This window comes from Chelonus insularis, unplaced genomic scaffold (genome assembly GCF_013357705.1).
Source record: "Chelonus insularis isolate UGA/USDA-ARS -01 unplaced genomic scaffold, ASM1335770v1 contig_3_pilon, whole genome shotgun sequence".
In the NCBI taxonomy this organism is placed as follows: Eukaryota; Metazoa; Arthropoda; class Insecta; order Hymenoptera; family Braconidae; genus Chelonus; species Chelonus insularis.
The window spans coordinates 1,508,560-1,519,330 of NW_023276556.1; the positions used below are offsets into that span (position 1 = coordinate 1,508,560).

At 27.2% G+C, this 10,771-nt stretch overlaps 4 protein-coding genes across 5 annotated transcripts; 2 read left to right on the plus strand and 2 right to left on the minus strand.

Moving 5' to 3' along the window:
• Window positions 1–127: 127 nt before the first annotated feature.
• Window positions 128–4,255, minus strand: Syx6 (Syntaxin 6). 2 transcript variants are annotated; one of them, XM_035086375.1, is made up of 7 exons: window positions 3,884–4,255; window positions 3,363–3,565; window positions 3,169–3,263; window positions 3,007–3,066; window positions 2,420–2,652; window positions 1,693–1,787; window positions 128–410 (listed from the first exon to the last, which is right to left on the minus strand). In XM_035086375.1, the coding sequence occupies exons 1-7, from the start codon at window positions 3,916–3,918 to the stop codon at window positions 334–336; spliced, it is 798 nt and encodes a 265-aa protein (XP_034942266.1). In that variant the 5' UTR covers window positions 3,919–4,255; the 3' UTR covers window positions 128–333. The 2 variants fall into 2 exon arrangements, with proteins under 2 accessions (XP_034942266.1, XP_034942265.1); XM_035086374.1 differs by lacking the exon at window positions 128–410 and having other exon boundaries at window positions 466–1,787.
• A 780-nt stretch (window positions 4,256–5,035) lies between these two features.
• Window positions 5,036–6,340, plus strand: LOC118068454 (uncharacterized). Its single transcript, XM_035085872.1, has 4 exons — window positions 5,036–5,289; window positions 5,371–5,663; window positions 5,765–5,986; window positions 6,072–6,340. The coding sequence occupies exons 1-4, from the start codon at window positions 5,235–5,237 to the stop codon at window positions 6,210–6,212; spliced, it is 711 nt and encodes a 236-aa protein (XP_034941763.1). The 5' UTR covers window positions 5,036–5,234; the 3' UTR covers window positions 6,213–6,340.
• Window positions 6,341–6,601: 261 nt separating this feature from the next.
• LOC118068431 (uncharacterized) lies at window positions 6,602–7,725 on the plus strand. The gene is made up of 2 exons (XM_035085825.1): window positions 6,602–6,778; window positions 7,173–7,725. Exons 1-2 carry the CDS (start codon window positions 6,739–6,741, stop codon window positions 7,487–7,489), a joined length of 357 nt encoding a protein of 118 aa, XP_034941716.1. The 5' UTR covers window positions 6,602–6,738; the 3' UTR covers window positions 7,490–7,725.
• Window positions 7,726–8,236: 511 nt separating this feature from the next.
• CaBP1 (Protein disulfide-isomerase A6 homolog CaBP1) lies at window positions 8,237–10,503 on the minus strand. Its single transcript, XM_035086017.1, has 5 exons — window positions 10,301–10,503; window positions 9,937–10,130; window positions 9,625–9,852; window positions 9,012–9,544; window positions 8,237–8,914 (listed from the first exon to the last, which is right to left on the minus strand). Exons 1-5 carry the CDS (start codon window positions 10,317–10,319, stop codon window positions 8,596–8,598), a joined length of 1,293 nt encoding a protein of 430 aa, XP_034941908.1. The 5' UTR covers window positions 10,320–10,503; the 3' UTR covers window positions 8,237–8,595.
• Window positions 10,504–10,771: the final 268 nt, after the last annotated feature.

Here is a 10,771-nt window from a genome sequence, read left to right on the forward strand (position 1 = left end):
GAAATGTAGAAATATGTACAATGAGCAATAAAAAAAATACAATATTTCAAAAATATACATATTTGAAAATGTTCTTTCAAGCAATGTAATAATTTAATTCGAAAATTGATTAACTAATTAAAATAAATTAAAAATGACTTAGATTATTATGAACGAGGATATCCATCCTGACTACAAAAATTTGAAAATTTATTTGAAAGAGAATCATAGAATAAATTACGTAAAAAAAATTACGATCTAAGGGACTAGTTTATACATTAATGCCCCAGAGAACCGATTGTTCAATTACTTTTTACATAGACTTTGTTAGCTGGTCTTGGTAGTGTAATAATTTCACTTGATGATAAACAAAATAATAAGTAATACCAAAATAGCAGTCAAGATTCCAATTGCTACCCACTGTCTGCGATCTAAAACAAACGGAAAGTAATATCGCATGCGTTACACTGCCATAACTCTTATAACTTTTATTTTTAAGAGTTTTATTATAATTTTTTTTATTTATCTACAATTTATTATAACAAGTAAATGATTTAACCAGTCTGTTATGTATATTTTTGTTTGTAAGGTGATACTAAACACAGATGTAACATCTAACTCTAAAATTAATTCTCGTCATATATGTGAGGTACATAATTGACCATATAATTGGCCTCGATTACTATAATATATTATTTCCATATTTTTTAAATTTAAAACCTAAATATTTTTTTCATTATCTTTAAATCCTTTCTTAAAAATCACTATAAATTATAATAAATTCACCAATTTAATCATTATTTAAATAAAGTAATTGTTAATTTTGAGTTCTTTTTAACAATTATTCAAACGTATACGATCCTTTTCTTCATAACTTTTAACAGATATTTGCACTCATTAATTATACATAAGATCACACAATTGACATTTAATTTTGATACGATTCACTCTTCATAAAACTTTCAACACTCAATCCCAACTATAGAATTTTTAAAATTTTTCTAATTCTTTACTGATGGAGGACATTACTACTGTATTTAGCTTGTTTTGGAAACAATCATCTCTTAACAATCAGTGACAACCGTTAACAACAATATTGTTATCTGTTAATATATACCTTCCTACTTACTTCGACTAGTTGTTTTTATTTTACTTTATAATTATTACCGCAAAGTATTTTACAAAATTCCGTGAAATATTTCTATAAATTTAAATCAGTATCTGTTATCTGTTTTTATGCAGGAAATATGTCAAAGGTATTAATAAAAATCGATCCTTTAATTGAAATGAAGATGAATAATTTTCTAATGTAATTAAGAAATATATTATTTTAAATATCCACTTGATCATTTTTTTTTTTTTTGCATTTTAATGCTTCCATACGATCAAAATAGTTCGTAAATATATAATTGTAAAATTTGGCAACTAATATTTTTGAAGATTTGGCAATATTGAGGTGATTGAAACTGACTAGAATTATTTTTATTTAATTCTGGTTTTCTGTACTTTGGTGTAATTTTACTTTGTTATTTTAATATTAAAGTTCACTTAAATGCAGTTTAGAAAAATAAATTGTGTTTGTTTACTCAGCAGAACATAGAAAACAATTAGTTATTGTAGTGGAAAAAGTAGATAAGGAAGAAGTTTTTGTGGGATAAACTGAAACATTAGGTACTGAAGTTGTAGGAGCAGGAATGTAATTGCTATAGTTACCATTGCTCATATGAAGAACTTTGGCCATTTTTTTCATCGTTGCATCCAACTTTGAATCTGTCACTTCCATCTCATTACCAAAATCATCTAGCATTCTGAAAAATTAAGTATTCATTCATTATAATATTCATTTTGAAAAAACTCTTCAACAAATAAATAACTAAAAAATTTATTTCTATAGTCTCTAGATAAAACTATTACTTATTATAAGTTGACATCGTTTTAGAGCAAAAAGTTATACTGCAAATGAATCTATAATTATTTTATTTTATTTTTACTATTACTAAAGCTCAACTTTGAACTGTATTATAAATGTAGCAATCATGATTAAATTATTAAATGATTAATTGATGCAAAATTAGCAAAGTTATATTTGAGTAAATAAATTAAAATTAATTAAAAGAAATATAAAGTGATAAAAACTTGAACATGTAACCTCATTTACTCAATTCCGACAAAACATCAATGAATATTTATTTTTGTTTTAAATTAATGCTGTTGCATTATAGTCGATAAATATCAGATCTAATAAGATAAATTTATTGCCTTCAGGTAATATTAATAACAGTAAAAAGAATTTTAAAATGAAACATTACAGTTAATTAAAACTAGATCATATCATAAACATGATGGTATTATAGGTGTATCTCATAACAAAAAATCATAAAATTTATCTCGTTAATTAGTTACTTTTAAAAATAGAAATTGTATGAACTTAAAAGCTTACACAGCTTGCTCGTCTAATTCGGAATTAATTTGCCTGGAAACAGTCTTTAGTGTTCCAATGCTTTCTCCAATCATATCCAGTTGATCATCTTGTTGCCTTATCATCTGATTTTGCTGTTGAAGTGTATCTTCCAAAAATTGTCGACTTGGACTATCCACTTCATTTTCTAATTTAATATATTTTGTCGTTCCATGATTTATTAGAGCCCGAGTTGGACTATTATCTAGCAATGGCTGTAAACAAAAGAAAAGGATAAATTAAAAATAAGTTATTGTATTAAGCTCCCGGTTTTAGAATAAGCTAAAGTATAGGAATTAGAAAATATCAAACCATTGTGGTAATATTAACAAAGAACTATTATTCACGCAGAGATTAAATATTCTTAAGTCAAATCAAATCACTGTAGAAGGTTAATGTATTCTGACTGGTGACAGAAAACACATGATCTAAATGTTTTATGAAACAAACTGTATTATTTCTAGAGGGCGCATATCTGTCTGTGTATGAAGCAAGTTTTAAATCGCTTTAGGTTTATATTGCTAAATATGCTGCTATAGCAAAAAAAGTAAATTGCATTTTTGCCTTACCTGCCTAGCTGTTCTATCACGATCCCTTCCTCGACTAAGATTCATTTTATCTTTCATGACCTAAAAAATACAACGATAATTCATTTAAAAAATAGTAATTAGTAAATTATTAATCTATATTTCTGTTTTTATATTATTTTTTCAGTCATTAGTCGACATTACCTTGACCTCCTCCCGCGTGTGATCGATGAAAGCTTTTCGAAAACTAAGTTCTTTGTTATCAATTTTAAACTTTGTTGGATTCTTCTCTACAATACGTGAGATCAAATATTAAGGAAGATTTCTAAATTAATGAATCATAATTAGTTCTATTAAAACAAAATTTCTTTTGAAATTGAGTTAGTTAAAAAGGATATAAATTGTGTCTTCTAAATCTTCGAGATCCCATTCGATAGATCGTAAAGCGTTCCTAAGCTCTGTTGTGGTCCACTCTAATTCTTCCTTTGAGACCGGAAGTCCTGGTCCTACTCCATTTGGTGTTGCGGCCGTGACATTCGATTGGGAGTCAGTCCAACGACCATACAAATTACGTGTCTTATTTAAAGCTTTACACACCTCGCTGAAAAAATATTTAAAGATTATAAATCATTCAAAAAATTCACTCAATCCAATTTCACTTCTTCGACATAATTTGTAAGAGTCTTTGTGCAAAAGTAGAATAAACGTTGTGGAATAAAATAAAACGAATAAATTTTTAAACAAAAATTTTATAAACTTTCTTAATCAAACAATTTGTTTAATTTTGCACAAAGATATATTGTGCACAATTGTACCTTCATGCAGCTTTAAAAACAGAAAGTGTTTTCGAAAACGTTTTCATGAAAAATGAAAGTAAGTAAATAGTCAAGTAAATGAATGAAGAAGGATAAATACTTACTCTTTAACGACAAAAAATGGGTCCTCAAGCGTCATTCCTCACCGGAATTTAAAAGGGCGGCCTATCTCGCCGTCGCACGTCTCCCATAGAGATCCTTACCCGTGATTGATCAATCATGGGTAGATTTTTGAGAAAATTAAATAAAAAACTTGCTAACTCACAATTTGAAAAGAATTAATTCTTTATAAAATATTGGAAGTTTTTTAATTTTAAATAATGAAAAAAATCAACAATTAACTAGATCACTCTTTATACTTTTATGATTCCAAAACATCATCTAAAGTTTTTTTATTATGACGTCTGTACAACGTCCGCCACTGCAGACGACTATTTGTTCGATTTTAACGTTTGCGCAAAGCACTTCTCTCCAGAAAGCACAAGCGCCTATTGATCTTGCCGTTGGAGATGAGCGAATATGAGCTATAGAAAGAGAAAAGACATTTTGCTATGTATGTATATTGTATATGCAATAAACTTCATCAGGTGTCATATGATAGAACCATTAATGTACTTAATTGATGTCATCGTGACATTTTCTTGTAAAAAAAAAATTTTGCTTTTAAATTTTTTTTCCTTTTTTTTCTACTATGTTTCTTTACTATTAAAATATGTTTAATTAAATTTTTTATTTTTTGCAGTCAGGATAAGAATAACTCTGCCATCTTTGATAAAGCTTCATAACTATCTTCTTTTTTATTGACTAAAGAGGGATACAGTTTGTAATTTTGTACTGTGTATTTGTTTAATTATTGTATCTAGAATCAAAAAAATAAGCATTCATTAGAAATTGAATAGATAAAGTTGATTATCATTTAGTTGTAAGGTGGCTAAAAATCTGTTTAACACCTTTAATCATTTTTAAATAATGAATTCAAAAAATATTTATATAATTATTAAAAATTAAAAAAAAAAGCAAGCAATATTATTTAAGCAAATAAGAAAAATAGAAAGTTCGTTAATCATTTTAAAATTATTAGTAAAGCATACTGAACATTAGCAATGATTGTTTTCGAACTTTATAAGTAGAAAAATAAATATCTACTGTTTATGAAGAAAAAAAAATATAAGATGATAACTCCAATACTGACCATGAAGCTATAAATATATCATTTCTTGTAGATTATTTGAGCATAATAGTTTGAGATTTTGATAATATAATTTTTTATCAGCTATATAAATATGTAAATGTGTGATTACAACCATTTATTGTTGAATATTAATACATTAAGTTAGAACAGCTGCGTGAAACTATGATTAACGAAAAGTATATAATGCGTCAATTGCCCAATTTAATTTACAAGTAAAAATTTCAACTCTTAGAAATATTGTATCGTATATTTTTTTCTTCAATATGGAAAAGTTGTTATTAATGTTTTTATTTTATTTTATAACAATAAATGTTGGAGGTAAAGAATCAAAGCTTATACAATAAAATTGATATTTTCAGCAACAATTGAATTATGACGAAAAAAATGTAATTGTTTCAGAATGTCAAACAGAAAATAATTATTTAAATCGTCTAGCATTCTTAGACGGCGATAGATTTACGTGCATAGGTGTTTTACTCAGTCCACGACATGCACTTTTCAATGGAAATTGTGTACAAAGAAGAAACTTTACTGATCATGGAAAACTTGGAGTATTTGCCAGAGATGTGTATTCAGATACCATTGAAAAAACTGCAACAAATTACAGAAATGTTGTTGCCGCTGCATATGAATCTGATTGTAAAATTAAATTAGGCAGCTCCAGAATACAAAATTGTTTCGTCGTATTAACCGTAAGTAATTCTGTAAGAAAAAATTATGATTTTAAACTTAATAATCATTTAGTTGATTGTTCTTATTGATCAAAAGATATTAATATGATTTATCTTTCAAGCTTGAAAGTGATTTTGAAGTTGGAAACGATATTCAAGTGACTAAACTTCCAACTAGTCCGATTACCGAGAATACACTAGGATTCATTTTTGGATGGCATAATAAATGTACTACAAGATCGGATCAAAGAATTGTAGTAGCTAATATATCAGTTGTAGCGAGAAATATGTGTGCTGATCTTCAAGCAGATGAATTTTGTGCAATGGATACAATGACTGAGAGAGTAATTGTTTATTATTAAAAAAACGATATTACATTTTACTTGAATTGATTTTATTTATTATTTACACCATTTTTTTCTTTGGTAGATTCATTCTTCATCTCCAGTTATTAGTGGTGATACGATCATTGGATTCACTACTGTTGGATGTCATTATTCAACTAACACCAATCCAGTTACAGATTTATATTTACATGCAGGTTTCTTGAAATCTCATGTGTCAGTATAATATTTTAAAATTTTTTTGTACAAAATACAATGTAGACTTCAATATTTGATATTTTTTTATAATATGATAATTATGATTTCATGATTATTACTATAAAGTCAATGATTATGTAATTTGTCAAATAAAAAGCCGGGTGAAAAGCTAATGAAAGATAAACATATCATTTATTCATCCTTAATTGAATGAGTTAAATTTTTTCACATTTTGTTTTTAAATCTATCTCAAAGTCTTTTTTTGTTGAATATGAAATAAAATTTTTGTTTATGAACTTTATTCAAAAAAACACCTTTTCTACTTCATCCGAATTTGCTGTCAATCTAGTATAGTGCTTGTCATTTAACCAGATGGCGCGTGTCAATACGCCACCTTCTGGTATAGAATGTAAACAAACCGTTGAAATTATCCAATCTTCGCCCATATTTTCTCAAACAACGCCAACATTAAATATATCAAGAACATAAGAAATAAAAACTTTATTTTTCGGGATAATTAATTTAATATTACGTCCGCACGTGAGCAGTGCAACATGAAGCCTACGATAATACTACTTTTCATTATTAGTTTTGGTGAGTTTTTTTTTACTAAAACTTATGGAAACATTATATTGAATTATAAAAAAAGATTGGAGTAAATCGAGATAAATCTCGTTTTTTTTGTCTTGATTTTTTTTATAGCAGTATAGAATTTCTTTTGTTATTCATCAAAATATAATAATCAATTTGATTCCTATTATTATTAATTGAAAAACAATAGAATTTTTATTTTTATTTTTAAAGACCTCCTTTTATTTTTTATAAAAAAAAAATCATTTGAAACATACTCGCGGTAATAGAAAAATTAAAAATTCAACTAAAATAATTTTCAATTCATATTAATGAATGAAAAATCATTATAATAATTGTAAAATAGTGTTCAAATGATGCAATAAAATATAATAATTTTGGCTTAAATTTTTTTCAGTGGTAATTCATTCTGCAAATGCAGGATTTCGACCTCGGAGCAGTTACTCATACAAAGAGAGTCCTTCAAAAACAGCATCAAAGTCAAGTTCCATGATGTTAAATGATGGCCGAAACGAGAGAGCATCAAATGCAGCTCAGACGGAGACTATAGGAAAAAAAGCTTCTAGAGGAGTTGGTATTTCAGCTTGGGGAATAATTGGGATAATATTAGCTGCAATATTAATAGCTACCACTGGATATTATGCATTTGTATTTTATCCATTTTTATGTAAAAAAGAACGAAATTATGATATGATTGAATTAACGAACGTATAATTGTAAAGAAGACTTTTTTACATTTTTTATAAGAAACTTTTTATTGATATTATTTTATGAAATTAGCCCGCATAGTGATCTTTCGTAACCGCGATTAAGCAATTTTACAGACTGACTGCTAATAGAAAGAAATTTTCTAAAAATGATAATCTTTGTATCAAAGAAACAATTTTGAATTTTATTAATTAGTTTTAGATGATATTAAATATCTATTGAGAATGTGATTTTTGCTACCACTGCCTAAAAATTAGATTGTATATTATAATTAAATAAATTTAATGTATTTTGTTACATTTATTCAATAAAAACAAATACAATAAACTTTTTACATTATGAAAAATTTGAGTTTTTTTTTAAGCCAAATTGGAAGACTGTATAACAAATACTTTACATGATTAGTACAAACATGGATGTTTAATGATAAATGAAACCATTCATTACAATTAATTAGTTTTTATTTTCGATTATTCATAATTTCATTTATAAATGCTCGTGGTTTTAATAGATTGTTTTCACTTAGTACGTTTTCATAACAAAGATGAAATAAAAATTTGTATTTATAAAAAAAAATAAAATTATGAAAATAATTGTTTAAGTTTAATATAAAATTATTCTACTGATAAAAAAATATCTTATTTAATCTTTTAGCCATTAAAGAATTATTTATCGATGTTTTTTAGCAAATAAAATATTTTTTTAATCAATTTACACATATAAAGTTAAAAAAAACAATTTGTTCAAGTATTTAAATAATCATTTTGTTGATTTTACTATTTTTTTTTATTATGAAAACAATTAAAAATTATTCTATTCAGGATTCTCTAATCTTTTAAAGATTTTTCATTCAGTGGCATACTTTCTACATGGAAATATTTTTTCTTATATTAAAATGTCTTAATATCTATTTACATTTACATCTGTTTCGATAAGTAGAAAAATTATAGATGATTCAGTAATATGTTGATAGTTAATGTGGAAGAATCAACAGAATGTGAATTTATTTAGAATGTTCATTGAGATTTAATTGAAGAAAGTGAACCATGATCTCGCGGTTCTGACTATGTTTTGTTATCACTTTTAATGAATAGTAATAAACACTAAATTGCTTAGAGCTCATCTTTTTCATTTAAGTCAATATCACTGAGATCAATGTCTTCATCTTGAGGAAGTTCGGCATCTTCACCATCCCAAGGCGAGATATCTACTATTTTAGGAAGAGCCGCACCTCTCAATGGAGCGGTGCCTCCTCTACCATAACTAAGGTCTCTTAAGAATGAGTCAATACCATCTTTGGAAAAGCTACCTCTTAATAAGGAATACTTCATTTTTTTGACGTTCACTACAGCCAGAGCTGGATAACCAAAGCCTCCAATTTCTAAAGCTTGTTCTACAGCTGGTTGTGATCCTGCTTCAGCCCAAAGCCATCTGAAATTACAAAAATATACAATTTATTTAATATTCGATAAATAATAATGATAGATAAAAATTTGAAAAATAAAAATTTATATAAAGAAAGTCGTACCCCCACATCTTCTTCTTATATTTTTCAGCCATGTTCTTCAAGAGCTCCAAATATCCATTTCTACATTTAGATTGGCAATCAAGAATGTGAGGCAAAATAGAAATGACACATAATGGTCTATCATCGCAAGCTTCCTTCATGGATGCTTCACTTATAAGCTCTATTACTTCTGGAGCAGGAATATTTTCTGCAAGCTTTTCCAAAGCCCAATTAACAATATCAGTCGAAGTACGACCTCCATCATATTCAGCAACAGAGTCAGAGTCTTTTTTGCCTGGAGCGAAGAATTTAATTGTTGGATAGCCTCGAATTTCGTACTGAGATGCTTTAACAGTGTTGACTGTTGCATCAAGAGCTCCTAATTTGACTTTTCCTTTTAATTCAGTAGCTGCTTTAGCCCAATGAGGTGCAAGGTTTTTACAGTGGCCACACCAAGGTGCATAGAATTCTACTAACCACATATCTTCAGAGCCCATTACAAGCTTATCAAAGTTATCGTCAGTTAATGTGATTACATCATCAGAATCCGTCGACTAGAATAAAATACAAAAATATTTAAACAATCAGTTAACTATAATGTTATGAATATACAAATTTTTTTCTGGTACTATACCTTATGATCTGATTCACTTGATTTTCCACCCAAAGAAGCTCGCACTTTCTTGGTGGCTACTTTCAGAGCTTCTGTAACAATTCCATCAGCTGTTCTCTGCCCATTAAAATTTTCCGGCTTATATTTATTCTGTCCAAAGATTTTTATTGTTGGGAAGCCTTCAATTCCAAACCTAGATCCTAATGATTTATGTACGTCTGCATTCACTGCTCCAACTTTTATAACTCCCTGAATGGAGTAAAATAAGTTAAACATTAATATAACATGTAATCATTTAATGGTAACGGTAAAATATGAAATAATATGTTGTACCTTGAGTGCAGTAGCAGCTTTCTCATATTCAGGCTTCAAATTCTTACAATGTCCGCACCAGGGTGCATAAAATTCAACCACCCATATATGATCGCTATTTATCACAAGTTTATCAAAATTTTCAGGTGTCAAATCCACAACATTTGAAGTTGATGAGTACAGACAATTCGCACTCACAATAAGACATACTAAACCTATAAAAATCGTCAAAATTATATAAATTACTATATTAATTGACTAATAATATTGTTTATTTAAAAAAATCGATAAAACAATGTTATTCATTTATATTTCTAAAAGCCGGTCAGATTGAATTTTTTTTTATCTTTATGACAATAGCAATAAAAACTCATGTAAAACTTACCAAAAATATATCGTATCATGGTTTATTTATTGAAGCAAAAATAAACTATTCGGTATTTCTTAAATAAAAGTTTTTGATGGTATTTATTTATTAGTTTATACTTAACAAAATACTGAGAAAGCAACTGAAAGCAAACTTATTTTCTTCTAGCAATTTATTCTTGCGTTGACTATAAATGCTTTTTCGTGGATCGATTCGATTGGTCCACGACAAATCCTAACCCACGCACGTTTATTGCCTATAGTAGTTTGGTATATTATTTGCTCATGCGTTGTTCAACCAATCAAAATATTGGCGCAATATTCAATCAATTATAAATTATTTCACACTGTTCATTTTATAATTTTTATGTAAAAAAATTAATCAAATTACTTTATAACAATATAAAAATAATTTGGAAAAGTAATTACAGATATATACTTTAAAGAAAGATAAAAAATTAAACAGCAAAAATGTTATATTTTTTATTTT

Excerpts from the sequence above, each read along its gene's own strand:
- Syx6 (XM_035086374.1), bottom strand. The coding sequence starts at position 3,918 with ATGACGCTTGAGGACCCATTTTTTGTCGTTAAAGA. Across the intron at positions 3,566-3,883 it reads CCATTTTTTGTCGTTAAAGA|CGAGGTGTGTAAAGCTTTAA; the intron begins GTAAGTATTTAT and ends ATATTTTTTCAG. Across the intron at positions 1,788-2,419 it reads GAATTAGACGAGCAAGCTGT|AATGCTAGATGATTTTGGTA; the intron begins GTAAGCTTTTAA and ends TTAATTTTTCAG.
- LOC118068454 (XM_035085872.1), top strand. The coding sequence starts at position 5,235 with ATGGAAAAGTTGTTATTAATGTTTTTATTTTATTTTATAACAATAAAT. Across the intron at positions 5,664-5,764 it reads ATTGTTTCGTCGTATTAACC|CTTGAAAGTGATTTTGAAGT; the intron begins GTAAGTAATTCT and ends TTATCTTTCAAG. Across the intron at positions 5,987-6,071 it reads TGGATACAATGACTGAGAGA|ATTCATTCTTCATCTCCAGT; the intron begins GTAATTGTTTAT and ends TTTCTTTGGTAG.
- LOC118068431 (XM_035085825.1), top strand. The coding sequence starts at position 6,739 with ATGAAGCCTACGATAATACTACTTTTCATTATTAGTTTTG. Across the intron at positions 6,779-7,172 it reads ACTTTTCATTATTAGTTTTG|TGGTAATTCATTCTGCAAAT; the intron begins GTGAGTTTTTTT and ends AATTTTTTTCAG.
- CaBP1 (XM_035086017.1), bottom strand. Across the intron at positions 9,853-9,936 it reads AAGCTGCTACTGCACTCAAG|GGAGTTATAAAAGTTGGAGC; the intron begins GTACAACATATT and ends TACTCCATTCAG. Across the intron at positions 8,915-9,011 it reads TATAAGAAGAAGATGTGGGG|ATGGCTTTGGGCTGAAGCAG; the intron begins GTACGACTTTCT and ends TTGTAATTTCAG.